Genomic DNA, 18,645 nt, shown 5'->3' on the forward strand with positions numbered 1-18,645 from the left:
ATTTGGAAAGAATCATGTAAGTAAAATAAGTAATATTTTCCTTCGTCGGGCAGTAGATGAATTAATCAAAACTAAATTGGCTGAAACAGTGAAACAGCTAAAAATAAGTATTTCTATCATTGGTTTTCCACATAATGGTAAATTTTGCACACCATGGGCTAGTTCTCTTTGTCTCTTAATCATAACTTTTTCTGGAATTTCTTTTTAAAAATTTTATAAAGCATAGGACCATGTCTTTTTAGCACTTTTATTTTTCAGATCATTTTCTTGCTTGCAGGGCAATCTCTTGGTGAAATAACAAGTTTTCTCATATGCTCTAAGTGAAAAGTCCAAAGATACAGGTGGTTGGAACTAGGAAAGTCCCCAAACACTGGTTACTATATATTGTGAATCCAAGAAGATATTATAATTTTATTAAATTTTAAATACAGATGTTTGTTTTTACCTTGACACTTAAAAATTTTAGCTTCAACCAACTCTGAATTTGAAGATTATATAAAATATGGGTCAGCCAACATTTTGCCAGCCACTAATTACTCAAAACATAAGAGAGTTTTTTTTAAAAATGGGAACATAAACTTAAATAGGGAAAATAACCCTAAATGAATTTATACTTACGAAAATGAATTTTAAAGTTTCAAAAAGTAAGATAACTGTTACATGTTCTCAAAGATAAAGTTGATACAATTATGGGACATGGAAGTAATAGTTATAAAAGTCAACATTTATTGAAAATTTGCAAGCATACAAATTATCTCATTTAATCCTTATAAAAATCTGGAAGGTAAGTACTATTAACACCCTCATTGTACACATGAGAGAAACCAAGGTTTTAAAAGCTTAAGTAATTTACTCAAGGGCCCAGAGGTAGGACCAGACAGATTTGGTAATCTGATTCCATAACCTTAGTCCTTTATACTGCCTTAAAGTGAAAATAAATTAATTCTCAGAACCCCAGACACTGGCACCAAAGTATTTAAAAGCAAGCATATTTAAAAGAAAACAAAAACAGTACACAGATGAGTAAATATGGAGGACAGTGCTATACATTCAATTACAATGACTGATTAGAACTACTACTCCTAAACACGTGAGCCTACAGTAGATTATAGAAGGAAATTTGAATATTTTGGATGTCAGTATTTAATGTGGCTTTAAATGACTAACTGTATTTCTAAATAACATATGATCCTGGCTTCATCACTAACTTTGTATATGAGTGGCTTAACTTGCTAAAGTCTGTTTTTTTAAAATTAAACACATTTATCAAGATACTAAGAGCATTTTACTGATGTATGTATCATACTGGCCTATACTTGAGGTGAAGTTACAAGAAATGAAAAAACTCAACTTGCCTTTTTAGGGACAATAGAGTATGGAGGCTTCTTGGAACCTCATGGGTGCAGGCTCCATCTGCTCTGCACCTGCTGTCTGGGCCTGCTCCTCTACAGAGCTTTCTCCAGAAAAGAAAAGGACAGGAGAGTTGGAGGTAAGTAAAAACACCACTTCCAAACTCCTAAGAGTTCTGAGTTTATAAATGCTTTATTCTATAAGACATTAACCTGTTTTAAAAAACATTTTAATGATGCATAATATATTTGCAGTATTAACCTCATTTAAAAAGTAATTACTGCAGAGCTCCGGGACAGAAGTCCTGAAAGGACCTCATTTCAAAAGATGCTACTAGAGCAAGAAGGATTTAAACCATTTTCCTTAGGAGGGGCTGCACAGTCTCCAGAAAGCGAGAGTTAAAGATAGATATTTCACAGTTGGAACCAAATAGAAAGGAGGCATTTCACGTGCTGTAACAGAGCTACTGTTTTTAAAGTCTCTTTGGTGATATCTGACACTAAGGCTACTTGTATATTACACTATAGATTGTCATTTCAGTGTCTGGGCCATGAAATGTTACTACTGTGAAAACAAAAAAGCAGAGCCTTCAGCTCCTTCAGACAGTGAAAGCACTTTGAAAAGTGGGCTGAGTCAGATCTATCTGGAGGGAGATCTGCTACCTCAAAGGGAACGGCCAATGAGGGTTCTGCTCACGTGGCTCTTAGATTTATGCCAAAAAAGCAGTGAAGCAGTAAACCCAGCAGGCAGTGGGGTCAACCTGCCACTTTTCCAACTTCCTCAGAATTACCACCCTACTCCTTGTGAACAACCGAAACTGGAGAGTTATTTCCCAAGTTAAAGATACCGATGCAATTAAGTTGAGAGAGCCGGTGATCATTTCCAAAACTCGGTAACTACACTTCGGCACACAGCGCAGAAACTGATTCCTTTCTCCGTTTGGGACTTCTGCTCACTCCTCCCCCTAGATACATCCCGACTTTCAGTTCCTGACCACCTTTCCCTCTGCAGCCGCCTCGGCCGGGGCACTGGTCCCACCTTGGGATGACTGGCCCTGTGGGACCAGGACGGGATCTCTTTGGGGTGATCAGACCCCAGGCATTAGGCCTTCTCAGATGATTGGCTCTCAAAACGTACGCTGCCTCCTCGAGGTGGCGAGATCCCAAGATTGGGTTGAGGCCTCCTCAGGGTGACCAGCTCCTGGGGATGGAACTTGGGACTCCTCAGGTGGCCGACTCTCAAGAATAAGGCCTTCTCGGGGGTGACCAGGCACAGGGACAGGAAAGGGCCTCCTCTGGGTGACCGGTCCTTGGGGACGAAACAGGGCCTTTTCGGAATAACGGGACCCGGGAAGAAGATGGGGCTTCCTTAGGGTGACTGACTTCCGGGATGAGGCTCCTTTCATGGTAACCAGATCCGTAGGTCCGAACGCGGCCTCGTTGAGGTGACCGGCTCCGATCGCGGACGGGGACAGGGCTGCCTGACCGGCTTCCGGGGATAAGGCCGTCCCGGGGTGGCCAGATCCTGGAGCCGGGGATGTGGTCCTCGGTGACCAGCTCTGGGAGACCAGGAAGGGGACGAGATGAAGCTACCGCCCCGACGTCTCCTGGGAACTCGCGCAGGCACAGCTGCGTCCCTTCGGCCCGAGAGCTCCTTTTCCTGGGCTGGGCCTCGCGGACTCTGCCAGGGCTGGGACCGAAGTTCGGAGCCGGAGCCCGAGTCCTGCGCCGCCGGGAACCGGCCCCTCTTCTGCTTACCGGCCCCTCGGTTCGCAGCACCGCCTCTTCCGCCCCTTCCGCCGGCCCGCGTACGTCAGCTGGCGCCGCCCCGCCCCGCCGCCGCCCGCCCGCCCGCCCGCGCGAGGCCGCCTCAGCTTGGCCTGGGCCTGGAGCGGCGCACGGCGCAGGTCCCTCCCCGCCATGGCCCTGGGAGGCGGCAGCACATGGCGGCCGCAGCGGCCATGAGCGCGCCCGCGGCTCGGCCCGGCCCCCCCTAGAGCCCGCCGCCCCGGCCCCGGCCCGCGCCACGGCCCCGCCGCCCCCGGCCCCGCCGCCCCGCCGCCCCGCGCCCGCCGCTGCCGCCGCCATGGGCGTGCAGGGCTTCCAGGACTACATCGAGAAGCACTGCCCGAGCGCCGTGGTGCCGGTGGAGCTGCAGAAGCTGGCCCGGGGCAGCCTGGTGGGCGGCGGGCGGCAGCGGCCCCCGCACACGCCGCTGCGCCTGCTGGTGGACGCCGACAACTGCCTGCATCGCCTCTACGGCGGCTTCTACACCGACTGGGTGAGCGGCGGCCAGTGGAACCACATGCTCGGCTACCTGGCCGCGCTAGCCAAGGCCTGCTTCGGCGGCAACATCGAGCTCTTCGTCTTCTTCAACGGCGCGCTTGAGAAGGCGCGGCTGCACGAGTGGGTCAAGCGGCAGGGCAACGAGCGCCAGACGGCGCAGCAGATCGTCAGCCATGTCCAGAACAAGGGCACCCCGCCGCCCAAGGTCTGGTTCCTGCCGCCCGTCTGCATGGCGCACTGCATCCGCCTGGCGCTCATCCGCTTCCACGTCAAGGTGCGGCCAGCCGGGCGAGCAGGCGGACTGGGGTCCGCGTGGACCGGGGGCGGGGTTGGAGACCGAGGCCGGGCGTAGGTCTGCGCGAATTTAAGCGGTCGCTTGAATTTAAGGGAGGGTGGGTCGGGGTTAGACTGGAGTTTGGGGGACCAGGGATGGGCCAGGGGTCTGGGCCTGAGTCCGGGTTTGGGGTTTGGGGTCAGGGGCCAGGCCTGGGTCGGAGTCTGGAATTCGGTTGCGGTCTGGGTCTGGGCAGGCCAGGGTCTGAAGTTGGAGTTGGGTCGGGTTTGAGGGTCTGGGCGCGGGGGACCGCAGGCGCCTCTCCCCTCCAGGTCTGACCTGCTGCAAAATGGACGCGCCGCCTGGAGCCCGGCCGGCTGCCGAGTGCCCGGGGTCTGGGAACCTCGGCTGCACCAGGCCGGCCGAGAACCGTAGGACCAGCGGATAACTGCAAGCTTGGAAGGTGCAGTGGCACTCGCTGCGATCCCGAGTATTCCTCCACACTTTGAAGCAGGCATAATACTAACCTGAACTTTTATGAGATGCTGGTTTTCGATTTTGGAAGGCTTGAACAGCAACAGGTTTTTTGTGGGAGCAAGTGAACTAGATGGCGACAGGAAGGGGTCTCCAGCCACTGCCTACTGCTGTCGCCCTGGTTCGACCTGGGCAAGGTCTATGGAGTTGGCTTTCTCTTGAGAACGCAGGGCTAGGTCCAGGTTCCCAGTAAGGTAACAGTATTTAGAGAAATCGTCGGATTTTTGTGTGTTGGGTTTCAAAGAATCATGGGATATTGTCAGTGCTATGATTTAGTTTGCGTGAAAAAGTCTTTGGTTCTGTGTGTCTGATGTGAAAAGAGTAGTCCAGGACCAGGCAAAGTCAGTGAATCAGAGTTTCCAGGATTTATTTCTCTCTGCACAGTAAGAACTCCACCACTTTGGGCTGTGCACTCAGGTAATCAGAGCTTTGGCTGTCCAGCATTCTGCTCTCCTTTTGGCAGAGGGCTCCTCCCTGAACTCAGGCCAAGGAGTGCTTCAGGACCTAGTAGCCAGGGTAGAGATAAGATGCAAACCAGTGACCCTTGACTTGAGTTTTGATTGCTTCGTTTTTCATTGTTCTTTTACAGTTCTTAGGGGGAGGCTGTTTTATTTTTCTGAGTTTGGCCACTCTGCTTTCCAATGTCTTTGTTATTCCTTTATTTCTGCTTGAACTGTGCTTGATCCCAAAGTTTGTGAAATTTGAACTTCCTGACTGCTTTTGCCTGTGCTGAGATGGTGGTGGTTAAGCCTAAAGTGATAGCGGAAGTCCCACCCCGATCCTAATGCAATTGGTGACAGGGTTTCTAAGTCTGCGGGTCGAGGCTGCTGGAAGAGCTGCGATTGGTCTGTGAATATGGCAGAGACCTAGCCTGCGTCCCTGGGGAAGATCGGGTGAGTGCAAGGGACTGCTGCTGGCATTTTCTGCCCTGGAGCCTGGGCTCTCTGAGAAGTAAGACAGTGAAATTCCCTGATGTGATCCACCTCCAGAAGATGCTTTGAGTGTTAACACTTTTGTCTTGTGCAAAGATGGAAACTACTTACTACTGAAAAGACGATGAGCTTTTTAGTCAAATGGCTTTCAAAGGAACATCATAAATTTTACTTAGGATTAGATTCAGTGTTTGTACATGGTCTCTATCTTTTGAAAGAACTGCTATATACTTTTTTAGTTGTAAAATGTCTTGATACTTGTCTTTGCGCCCCTATAAATGTCTCACCTGCTAGGTGCTTAGAATTTTGACCAATGTGTGAGTAAGTAAGAAACTAGAATTAAGAGCATTACTTCCATTTAGGTTTCTGGACTCAAGATATAATTGAGTGTATAATCACTTTGCTTTAGGTAAACTTTGAATTCCTGATATAGAATCACAATATAATGTCAGTTTTACAGTTTAATATAGTAATGACTCAATTCCCTGTTGTACACTTACCAGGCAGGCTCACCTTTTTGGAAAACGCCTAAGAAATTTAGCTGCTAAAAATTTCTCAGCAGCCAAATGAGAGGTCAGGAAGTTTTGATATAGTGATCCGAAAGAAAAAAAAAAAGCTTTCTGTTTCCTCATTGAAGAATCAACTTTTCTCCCTTGTAGACTGCCCTCTCGTTTTCAGATGTAATTCTGATAAGCTTAGTTACCTGTTTCTAAAGTCAGCTTGAGAAAAGGGTGCAGAGGAAAGTCTGCCATAGGCAAGCACACCATTAATAGCAAGAAGTGACACTTTACAAGGGAGAAGATAGAAAATGCTATAAAAAGCACACGTAATTCTGGGGCATCTTTAGAAACAAATAAAACAACCCTATTTCAGTAGCCCCTGAGGGGTAGTATGGTTTACTCCATGGGAATGGTTTGGGGGAAAATGTATGTTCAGCATTCTCTAAGGAAGTGAAACAGCATGTACTGTTTTATAGAAAAATGCCTATTAAAATGGTTAAGTGAATTAAAACCATGATGGCATATCACTACATACTTGTTAGAAATGGCTAAAATAAGTAATTCCGGCAATGCCAGAATGCTGGCAAGAATGCTGAGCAACTGGAATCGTCCCACATGGCTGGTGGGAATGTAAGATGGTATGCCACCCTGAAAGATATCTCCCTTAGTTTCTTATAAGATGGGTTTACCATATGATCCAGCAGTTATACTCCTGGGTGTTTTCCTAATGAAACTATTACTCACAGAAAAACTATATTTGATTGTTCATAGTAGTTTTGTTCATAATAGCTCAAACTGGAAACAACCAAAATATCCTTTGAGAGGTAAATAGGCTATGGTACCGTGCAATACTACTTAGCAGTAAAAAGGGAGAAACTACTGATACACACAAGGAAGCCAGGCTCAAAAGGTATGATTCTATTTATATTACATTCTCTTGCAGATAAGGCTGTAAATGGGGACCAGATGACAGGTTACATGAAGGTGTGAATATAAAGGGACAACAAGGGGGAGCTTTTTGAGGTGATGAAACTGTCTTGTAGCCTGATGGTTGTGGTGGTAGCATGTTTTAAAAGTGTAGCGCTATATATCAAAAGTAAATAAAAGTTAATTTTGTTGTATAATTTTTTTTTAATTAAAGGTTAAGTAAAAATTGGCAAAGCAATTTACACAAGCATCTCACTATATATAATGTTGGGCATATGAAGCATTTTTCTTGTAAAAATCTACCATTGTATTGGCCTTCTCCAGGGTTCTGTAAACTGGCAGAAAGGCTTAATTTCCTGTCAGCTTTGCTTTGAGAAATCTTTTTTGGCTTAGAAGAGTATGTCTTCACTAGAGTAATAATTGTATTTCTTTAACCATTAGAAGTTGGCCCACACATCAGCTAATTTTGTTCAGGTCATTAAACTGCCTGGCCTGAATTTGGCTTCTGTTCGTTGCGAGGAGCATTTCCTCTTGTGTGCCTTGAGTCATCATAACCTTTGAAACTTAGTGAGGACTGATGTTTACTTAAAAATCTTGGTGGCATTAAGTTCCTGGAACTTTCCTAAATGTTTCTGCCTCAAGACTTGTGGTGTTGGTGTACAGGTTTATAATGAAGTCCTTGTGTATTCACTGAGATCTCACATAAAGCAAAGCTGGTGTTTTAAGTCACTGGAAGAATGTGAGGTTAGCCTGTGGCCTGAGATCTTGTGGCGATGCTCTTTCTTTGTGTCCATGATGGGGGTAGAGGGACTACTCTGTAGGGCTCCAGTTCCATGCTAGGTTCTCTATCATGGCGCTGTCTCCTTTAGCCCTCAGTGTTTTGTTGCTAATTTTATATGGCAAGAAATGGGATTGCTGATTGAGCAGTGTCTGGGGAAAGGTAACCAGTAACTTCTTTAAGAGGGAAGTAGTGTGCTGAAGTCAAAGTTCGGTTTCATTGTGTAAGAATGCTATAGGGGTGTGCCTACCCGCAGTTCACTCTCAGGTCAGAGCTGATAGCAAAAATGCAGCTCTGGATAGCACAGTTTCTATCCAGGCGACACTGAAAACTTGCAATATGCTTTTATTCTTAAAGATCACTGATAGATCAGGGAATACTTAGAATTCTGAATTGACCACATTATAAGTCAAACCAGCCATCCATTTAAAATACTCATTTAAAAATATCTGTGTTCTTCAAGTGTGCCAGTTTGGTGACTGGTTTATTTCATTTAGCCTAATGTCTTCAAGGTTCATCCATATTATAACAGTGTGTCAGATTTCCTTCCTTTTTTCTGTCTGAATAATACTCTGTTGTATGGATGAACCACGTTTACTTTATGGCTTCTTGGGTTACTTCCCCTTTGGGCTATTGTGAAATAGCCAAGTGAATAGCACTGATGAATGGTGCTCCTGTGAACATGGTTGTGCAAAAATCTTTTGGGCGTCCCTGTTTTCAGTCCTTTGGGATATGTACCCAGGAGTGGGATTGCTGGGTCATTTGGTATTTCTATGTTTAATTTCTCAAGGAATCACCATACTGTTTTCCACAGCAGCTCCCTATGTATATTCTATATATCATATATTATCATAGTAGTTTTAGTTTTAACATTAATGTGATCACTACATTATTCAGCAATTTGCTTTCTTTCAGTTCAGTTCAGTCGCTCAGTCATGTCCGACTCTCTGCAACCCCATGAATCGCAGCACGCCAGGCCTCCCTATCACCAACTCGCGGAGTTCACTCAGACTCATGGCCATCGAGTCAGTGATGCCATCCAGCCATCTCATCCTCTGTCGTCTCCTTTTCCTCCTGCCCCCAATCCCTGCCAGCATCAGAGTCTTTTCCAATGAGTCAACTCTTCGCATGAGGTGGCCAAAGTACTGGAGTTTCAGCTTTAGCATCATTCCTTCCAAAGAACACCCAGGACCGATCTCCTTTAGAATGGACTGGTTGGATCTCCTTGCAGTCCAAGGGACTCTCAAGAGTCTTCTCCAACACCACAGTTCAAAAGCATCAATTCTTCGGCACGCAGCTTTCTTCACAGTCCAGCTCTCACATCCATACATGACCACAGGAAAAACTATAGCCTTGACTAGACGGACCTTTGTTGGCAAAGTAATGTCTCTGCTCTTGAATATGCTGTCTAGGTTGGTCATAACTTTCCTTCCAAGTAGTAAGCGTCTTTTAATGCCATGCTGCCAAGCTGCTGCTAAGTTGCTTCAGTCGTGTCTGACTCTGTGCTGCCCCATAGACGGCAGCCCACCAGGCTCCCCTGTCCCTGGGATTCTCCTGGAAAGAACACTGGAGTGGGTTGCCATTTCCTTCTCCAATGCATGTAAGTGAAAAGTGAAAGTGAAGTCGCTCAGTCTTGTCCGACTCTTCGCAACCCCATGGACTGCAGCCTACCAGGCTCCTCCATCCATGGGGTTTTCCAGGCAAGAGTACTGGAGTGGGGTGCCATCACCTTCTCCGAATGCAATAGTGTTCCATAATTTATCCATCTCCTACAAATGGTATGACACACATACATGGTGGATCCAAGAGTGTGCACATTTTAAAAGCCTTACAAGACTATAGAGGCAACTTTGCCAGACCTTGAGATTTTTCAAGGAAGTCAGAAATCAGATTTTTATTTGAAATCATCCCATTTTAAAAACACCTTTGAGCCAAGCAAAATGGACTCCAGGCTAGATTCAGCCCTTAAGACACCGATTTGTGACTTAAGCACTGATATTTATCAACAGTTACCACCCATTTCTAAACCTCCCCCCACTTCTGGCCTTTTTTACTGTTAAAGTTAGACTTATCAAAGCCCACTGCCTCTTCTCTTCTGCCTTGTTGAACCCTTTTTATCAAAGTACTTCCATTTCCTGGAGTTACTGAAATATAACTTTGCATAAATGCCATAATTCTCCAAAACTTTTATGTTTTATTGTTGTTGTTTAGTTTCTAAGTTGTGTCCAACTCTTTTGCAACCTGATGAACTGTAGCCCACCAGGCTCCTTTGTCCATGTAATTTCAGTTTCCCAAGAATACTGGAGTGAGTTGCCATTTCCTTCTCCAGGGGATCTTCCCAACCCAGGGGTTGAACCCACATCTCCTGCATTGCAGGAGGATTCTTTACCACTGAGCCACCAGGGGAGTCTGTATGTGCATAGTATCAACCTCAAAAGAGATAATATTGGGGATTATGAGAAGAGTATATAACAGAGAGGGCTTCCCTGATGGCTCAGTGGCAAAGAAGTGTGGGTTCAATCCCTGGGTTGGGAAGATCCTCTGGAGAAGGAGATGGCAACCCACCCCAGTATTCTTGCCTGGGAAATCCCGTGGACAGAGGAGCCTGGCGGGTTACAGTCCATGGGGGTCTCAAAAGAGTTGGGAAAGACTTAACGACTAAAAACGAAACTCTGCACATACTCTTTCAGCTTTTGACAGATTCCAGTGTACCCTTTTACTGTTCTTAAAGACGTGAGCAGCTAGTTTAGCTAGTTTTATATACTTAGCGACTATTTCTACAATATCCCATTCAGCACACAAACTGACTATTTTCATCTCTCATCTGGCCTCAGATTACTCACCTCTAGTGACTGTTGTAATTTCACTTTAGTTACCCTGGAGTTTGTTGCCCATGATTATCAGGAAGAATGATAAGACTTCAAACTGCATGCCCCTCCGAGAACCTGACCACTACTGATGTATCCTGCATTCTTTTTTCACTTTCCACAATTTTCTCTTCTCCCAGTCTGTTCTGGTTTCACTTTTAGCCCAAACTGGTTTGAACCTCATGGTCACCCACTTCAAAGTTACACTTAACCACCCTAGAATCATCTTTGACATTTTTATCATTCCATCCTCCACTCCCTGCAGTATGACACGTCAGTTCTAGCCCAGCAGCCTCTCACAATTCTCTTCCTCGTTTCTAGTATCCCCAACATATGAACTCACCAAATTTATCGAAAAGGCCTAAGTGCCTTGCAAATGTGCTGGTGGGTTGTAAAACCGAATTATTGGGTGTTTATTGGCATTTAGAAAAGTTGACACAATAAAATAGAATAAAAAGTAGAATGCAAGACATATACTAAGGGTAAATATCATTATATTAAATTGTGTCTTTACTGTGGGTGTTAGTCTGGATTGCCTCTGGATGTGTCTGGGCCCCCATGCCTGGTGTCGACAGTGGAACTCCTCTTGCACACAGTGTCAGAGCAGCCTGCAGGGTCGTCAGGTGAGTCACTCTCCTGGCAACGACTAGAACGGAATCCTTAATCCAAACTTACTATGTAGGCTTTTAGACCCTCCTGCAATCTGAGTCCATTCTACCTTCTGTCATATTCACAATTCTGTTATACTTTTAAAATACTCCCAACCGGACTGTTCACTGTTTCCTAACTGCTGATGTTGCTCCCTCTTGTCTACTCCACTTTCGCATGTTAGAATTTTACTTCTACCACAAAGCCCATCTCAAAAGCTTTATTATCGCTACCTGTGTATGTACCTCTCCCACTATCAGCTGCTTGAGACTGGGGACTAATTTTACTCCTCCTGTATGTTTAGTATAGGCATTCAGCTTGTTAATTATATATTTGCCTTGTTCTATTTATATAGGCAGACAAATGTAATTATTTTCTTTTAAAACCTGGATCAATGGCCATTAAGTAAGATTTATTTTCTCACCTTGAATTTCTCACGCTCTCTTTTCTGACTTGTTCCCAATGATGATTCACTCTCTCTTTAGCAAATATTGAGTGCCTGTTATAGGCTAGGCATGGAGGAGTGAATATAACAGAAACGAATGGAATCCTTTAAGGTGTTTAATGGAAGCTGGGGCTCCTTTTCCCCCGTCAGTGTTTGAAACTTTGATGCCATAGGACAGTCTGTTTAGTCAGTGAAGAGTAGTGAGTGGTTCTCAACTGGGGCTGGGGACTGGTGGTTTTGACAGTGCGTAGAGACATTTTTGATTGTCACAACTGAAGGCATTTCAGCTGCAGGCTAGGGATGCTGCTAAATGTTCTACAATGCGCAGTTCAGCCCCACAGTAAAGAATTGCCCATTCCCGAATATCAGCAGTGCCAGTACTAGGAAATCCTGGTGATAAGAAGTCAGAGAATTCTAGGCTTTGGGCCTTAGTAAAGCCATATAAATGTTTGAAACAGGAAGAGAAGTAATTAAAAAGAATTGCAACTAAGTTTTCTAAATAAGATACATAAATATACATACCTTCTCTCTAATATATTTCTAGACCCACAGTGCTCTTCATTTTGTTTTATACAATGAGAATTCATAGAGTGGACAGGAATTAATTAAAACATACTACACATTCCAGTCTTAGTAAGAAATTGACCACAGAAATAAATGCCTCGTAGTATGAAGAGGAGTTACTTCTTTTTTAAAAATTCAGATGTAGTGGGCATACAGCATTATATTAGTTTCAGGTGCACAGCATAATGATTCATTATATTTATATATTTTGAAATGATCACCGCAGTAAGTCTAGTTAACATTCATCACCATACATAGTTATACTTTTTTTTCTTATGATGAGAATTTTTAAGCCTTCTCAGCAACTTTCAAGTATACTGTGCTTAGTCTCTCAGTGGTGTCCGACTCTTTGCAACCCCATGGACTGTGTGTAGCCCGCCAGGCTCCTCTGTTCATGGGGATTCCCCAGGCAAGAATACTGGAGTGTGTTGCCATGCCCTCCTCCAGATAGAGATGACCCTTGAATAGCACAAGTTTGAACAGTGCAGCCCCACTTAGATGTGGATTTTTTTCTCAATAGTAAATATTACAGTCCTACGACCAAATCTGTGGTTGGTTGAATCAGTGGATGCAGAACCATGGATGGAGGAGGAACTATAAAGTTATACACAGAGTTTTGACTGTGTGGAGAATTGGTGCCTGTCAACACCTCCCTCCCGGTTGTTCAGGGTCAACTATAACTGGAAGTTTGTGCCTTTTGATTTCCTTTACCTATTTTCTCAACCCTCACCCTAGGAAAGTGATACTTTAGGATTTGAAAAGTTAGATTTATTTTCCAGTGGATTTATAGAAAGAATTTTATAAATAGAACAATTAAATGTAAATGAATCAGAGTTCAGCTAGAAATACTCTAAAATCCTGCAAATGTCTCTATATAGCTGACATCATTTGTTTTTTACTTATGTTTATGTTTTCTCAAAGAGTCTGCCTAACAACACTATTTTCTCTAGAAAGTAAGTCCTCTGATGGATGACGACCACTATTCAGTCCCCTTTGCGAGGCAGTGATAGCAGAAAGATGGTAGAAAGTTTGTGTTCAAACCCAGAGTCTTGTCATTTCATAGGTAAGTAGTCTCAGCTTGGTCACTTGGCACAGAGGCTTTATCTTTGAGTAAACCCTTTATGCTGCTTAATTTAGGAGTTGTGTTGAAGAATAAAAGGGGTGACTGCTTAGGGTAATTGGCTGAAGTTAGCCATCATTTCTCCCTTCTTACACATGACTTTTATCAAACCTTGTTCCTAGGCATTTTAGAACTAGTGTAGAGTTGAATTTGGTACACTGATTTATCTGCAAAGGTGATGGTGAATCTGTGAAATTAAGGATCTGTGATCTAGAAGCGTGTTTCTTTTGTACCCTGGTTACTTGCCTCTCACTTGTCTCTGGAATAAATTTATTTCTTTGGAAAAATCGAAGCTACCCTGTTGATATTAGGCTAAGTATTGTGGGGAGATATACTGAAAGGGATATTACTGGAGGGTTGAGTTTTCATGGCTCTGGAGTGTACTGTTCATCTTCATGAGCAGGAGTGCCAGCCAGTCCAGACAAGGAGGGCCTCATTTGACTGCTTGGATAAGCATAGGCTCCATGGGTTTTCAATCTCCTGTACTTATGTGGGGGCTTTCCTCGTGGCTTAGACAGTAAAGAATCTGCCTGCAGTTTAGGAGACCTGGGTTTGATCCCTGAGTTGGGAGGATTCCCCTGGAGAAGGGAACGGCTCCCCACTCCAGTATGCTTGCCTGGAGAATTCCAAGGACAGAGGAGCCTGGCAGACTCTCATCCATGGGGTTGCAAAGAGCTGGACATGACTGAGTGACTTTCACCTTCACTCCTGTGAACCATGCCTGTGTACTTATGTGAGCCATAAAACTTTTAAATAAAAGAGTTTGCAGGTGTCACCCCTTTGAAATAGATTGCGTCAATCTGAGATTCATTTTTCTAAATTCCAAAACTTGAATATTGCTAGGAGTTAATGGAATCATTAGATTAATATCGGAGGCTGAATAAACACTGAATACAAATGATGTTGGTATTTCTACATTCCTTTTATCATTTTATTTTAAAAATTTATGAAGTTTAACTTGCATTTCTTTTATGACATTCACTCTAATTTTTTTTAAGCAGAGAAATAAGAGTTTTTTTTATTGAATAAGCATTGAAACAGATTGCAGTTGCATCACAGACAACATGCTAAAGAGATTGCAAAGAAGAAATCTCACCCTTTTATGTAAGCTGGCAGATATTATACATTACATATATATTGTCATTACTCAAAGGAAAGATAAAATTTCTCTTTTAACAAGTAGGAAGTTGTGTTTTGGCACCAAGTGCCTAGGTTTCCTGAGAAGACAGGGAGATGGGGTGCCACTCTCTTTTTATCATTATATATTTTTATTGTTTAAATTGTGATAACCTATATACATAACAAAAGTTTTACCATTTTAACTGTTTTTAAATGGAATTAAGGCTTCCCTGGTGGTGCAGAGGTTAAAGCGTCTGCCTGCAATATGAGAGAACTGGGTTTGATCCCTGGATCGGGAAGATCCCCTGGAGAAGGAAATGGCAACCCACTCCAGTATTCTTGCCTGGAGAATCCCATGGATGGAGGAGCTTGGTGGGCTACAGTCCACGGGTCACAAAGAGTTGGACACGACTGAGCGACTTCACTTTCACTTTCACAAACTTCCCTTGGGAGTATGCAGATGACTGATTCCAAGATCCCCCTCAGATACCAAAATCCAAAGATGCTCAAATCCCTGATGTAAAATGACAGAGTACAGTGAGTGTAGCCAGCCTTCCATATCAGTGGATGCAAAACCACTTTCACACTGTCATGCAGTCACTACCGTCAGTCTTCAGAACTTTCTCATCTTTCCCAAGTGAAACTGTGCTCGTTGAGCACTAACTCCCCATTCCCCTCTGCCAGCCTCTGGCAGCCACCGTTTTACTTTCTTGTCTCCATGAATCTGACTACCTCATATGAGTGGGATCACACAGAATTAATTTTTTTTAACTGCATTTATTTCACTGAGCATAATGTCCTTGAGGTTCATTGTATTGTAGCATTTGTCAGAATTTCCTTCCTTTTTGAGGCTGAATAATAATGTGTTGTGTGGATAATACCCCATTTTGCTTATCTGTTCATCTGTCAGTGGACACTTAAGTTGCTTCTACCTCTTGGCTATCATGAATAATATTGTTGTGAACATGAGGGTGCAAATATCTGTTTGAATCTTTGCCTTCATTTCTTTTGAGTATATGCCCACAAATGGAATTGCTGGTTCATATGATGATTTTATATTTTGAGATCTGTTATACCATTTTCCTTAGCAACTGCATCATTTCACATTTCCACCAGCAGCGTGTGAGGATTCAGGTTTTTCCAAATACTCGCCAACACTTGCTTACTTCTCTTTTTTTTATAGTAGCCATCAATGGCACCCCACTCTAGTATTCTTGCCTGGAAAATCCCATGGACGGAGGAGCCTGGTAGGCTGTAGTCCGTGGGGTCACTAAGAGTCGGACATGACTGAGCGACTTCCCTTTCACGTTTCACTTTCATGCATTGGAGAAGGAAATGGCAACCCACTCCAGTGTTCTTGCCTGGAGAATCCCAGGGACGGGGGAGCCTGTTGGGCTTCCGTCTATGGGATTGCACAGAGTTGGACATGACTGAAGCAACTTAGCAGCAGCAGCCATCTTAATTTGTGTGAAATGATATCTCATTGCGGTTTTGATATACATTTCCCTATGACTAATGAAGTGGAGAATCTTTTCATGTGCCACTCCCTTATTTTAAAAGAAATTGATTTTCCTTGCTTTTAAGACCACTATTAACAATTCTTATAGAATAACCAAGAGCTATATAAGGTAAAAAACCTTTGTTCAGCTACAATTTCAGATTTCCTGAGGAGGAAAGATTTACTTTTAGAGACATTACTAATGTATGTCATGACAGTGAAATTGCTCTTTAAACAACAGTAAAATCTTCCACCAAATTGGCATTGACTTTCATGTTCTCACTTTTCAGCTCTACTTGTTCAGTTCAGTCACTCAATCTTGTCTGACTCATTGTGACCACATGGACTGCAGCTTGCTAGGCTTCCCTGTCCATCACCAACTCCCGGAGTTTACTCAAACTCATGTCTATCGAGTTGGTGATGCCATCCAACCATCTCATCCTCTGTTGACCCCGTCTCCTCCTGCCTTCAATCTTTCCCAGCATCAGGGTCTCTTCCAATGAGTCAGTTCTTCCCTTCAGGTGGCCAAAGTACTGGAGCTTCAGCTTCAGCATCAGTCCTTCCAATGAATATTCAGGACTGATTTCCTTTAGGATGGACTGGTTTGATCTCCTTGCAGTCCAGGGGACTCCCAAGAGTCTTCTCCAACACCACAGTTCAAAAGCATCAATTCTTCAGTGCTCAGCTTTCTTTATAGTCCAACTCTCACATCCACACATGACTACTGGAAAAACAATAGCTTTGACTAGATGAACCTTTATTGGCAAAGTAATGTCTCTGCTTTTTAATATGCTGTCTAGGTTGGTCATAACTTTTCTTCCAAGGAGCAAGTGTCTTTTAATTTCGTGGCTTCAGTCACCATCTGCAGTGATTTTGGAGCCCAAGAAAATAAAATCTCTCACTGTTTCCATTGTTTCCTCATCTATTTGCCATGAAGTGGTGGGAACAGATGCCATGATCTAAGTTTTCTAAATGTTGAGTTTCTAAATCCATCTTGAACATCTGGAAGTTCTCAGTTCACGTACTGTTGAAGCCTGTTTTGGAGAATTTTGAGCATTACTTTGCGAGCATGTGAGATGAGTGCAATTTTACAGTAGTTTGAACATTTTTTGGCATTGCCTTTCTTTGGGATTGGAATGAAAACTGACCTCTTCCAGTCCTGTGGCCACTGCTGAGTTTTCCAAATTTGCTGGCATATTGAGTGCACTACTTTCACAGCATCATCTTTTAGGATTTGAAACAGCTCAACTGGAATTCCATCACCTCCACCAGCTTTCTAAGGCCCACTCTACTTTGCATTCCAGGATGTCTGGCTCTAGGTGAGTGATCACACCATCGTGGTTATCTGGGTTGTGAAGATCTTTTTTGTATAGATCTGCTGTGTATTCTTGCCACCTCTACTTAATCTCTTCTGCTTGTGTTAGGAGAGATTAAGACATTTCTGTCTTTTATTTGTGCCCTACTTTGCTTGAAATATTCCTTTGGTATCTAATTTTCTTGACGAGAGACCTCTAGTCTTTCAGTTCTATTGTTTTCCTCTGTTTCTTTGCATCCATCACTGAGGAAGGCTTATTTTATCTCTCCTTGCTATTCTTTGGAACTCTGCATTCAAATGGGTATCTTTCCTTTTCTCCTTTGCCTTTAACTTCTCTTTTTTCTCAGCTATATGTAAGGCCTCCTCAGACAGCCGTTTTGCCTTTTGCATTTATTTTTCTTGGGGCTGGTCTTGATCCCTGCCTTGTGTATGGTTTCACAAACGTTCATCCATAGTTCTTCATGCACTCTATCAGATCTAATCCCTTGAATCTATTTGTCACTTCCACTGTATAGTCATAAGGGATTTGATTTATGTCAAACCTGAATGGTCTGGTGGTTTTCCCTACTTTCTCTAAGTTTGAATTTCACAGTAAGGAGTTCATGATCTGAGCCACAGTCGGCTCCCAGTCTTGTTTTTGCTGACTGTATAGAGCTTCTCCATCTTTGGCTGCAAAGAATAAAATCAGTCTGATTTCGGTATTGACCATCTGGTGTTGTCCACGTTTAGAGTCTTCTCTTGTGTTGTTGGAAGAGGGTGTTTGTTCCGATCAGTGCGTTCCCTTGGTAGAACTCTGATAGCCTTTGCCCTGCTTCATTCTGTACTCCAAGGCCAAATTTGTCTGTTAATCCAGGTATCTCTTGACTTCCTACTTTTACATTCTGGTACTGTATAATAAAAAGGACATCTTTTTTGGGTGTTAGTTCTAGAAGGTCTTATAAGTCTTCATAGAATTGTTCAACTTCATCTTCTTCAGCATTAGTGTTGGGGCATAGACTTGGATTTCTGTGATATTGAATGGTTTGCCTTGGAAAGGAACAGAGATCATTCTGTCATTTTTGAGATTGCAACCATTTTGAGTACTGCATTTTGGATTCTTCTGTTGACTATGAGGGCTACTCTTTTCCTTCTAAGGGATTCTTGTCCACAGCTGTAGATATAATGGTCATGTGAAGTAAATTCACCCATTTCCATCCACTTTAGTTCACTGATTCCTAAAATATCGATATTCACTCTTGCCGTCTCCTGCTTAACCACTTCTAACTTACCTTGATTCATGGACCTAACATTCCAGGTTTCTAAGTCAGATCTACAACTGGGTGTTGTTTTTGCTTTGGCGCCATTGCTTCGTTCTTTCTGGAGTTATCTCTCCACTCTTCTCCAGTGCATATTGGGAACCTACTGACCTGGGGAGTTCATCTTTCAGTGTCTTATCTTTTTGCTTTTTCATGCTGTTCATGGGGTTCTCAAGGCAAGAATACTGAAGTGG

The 18,645-nt window shown here is 43.5% G+C and overlaps 1 protein-coding gene across 1 annotated transcript in view; it reads left to right on the forward strand.

The window, feature by feature from the left end:
- The first annotated feature begins 3,435 nt into the window (after positions 1 to 3,435).
- The window catches only part of FAM120A (family with sequence similarity 120A), a 116,897-nt gene continuing 101,687 nt past the window's right edge, over positions 3,436 to 18,645 (forward strand). The window contains exon 1 of the mRNA XM_052644891.1: positions 3,436 to 3,909. Coding sequence (XP_052500851.1) covers positions 3,436 to 3,909 — 474 coding nt within the window. The remainder of the gene's footprint in view (positions 3,910 to 18,645) is intronic.

This window comes from Budorcas taxicolor, chromosome 8 (assembly GCF_023091745.1).
Source record: "Budorcas taxicolor isolate Tak-1 chromosome 8, Takin1.1, whole genome shotgun sequence".
In the NCBI taxonomy this organism is placed as follows: Eukaryota; Metazoa; Chordata; class Mammalia; order Artiodactyla; family Bovidae; genus Budorcas; species Budorcas taxicolor.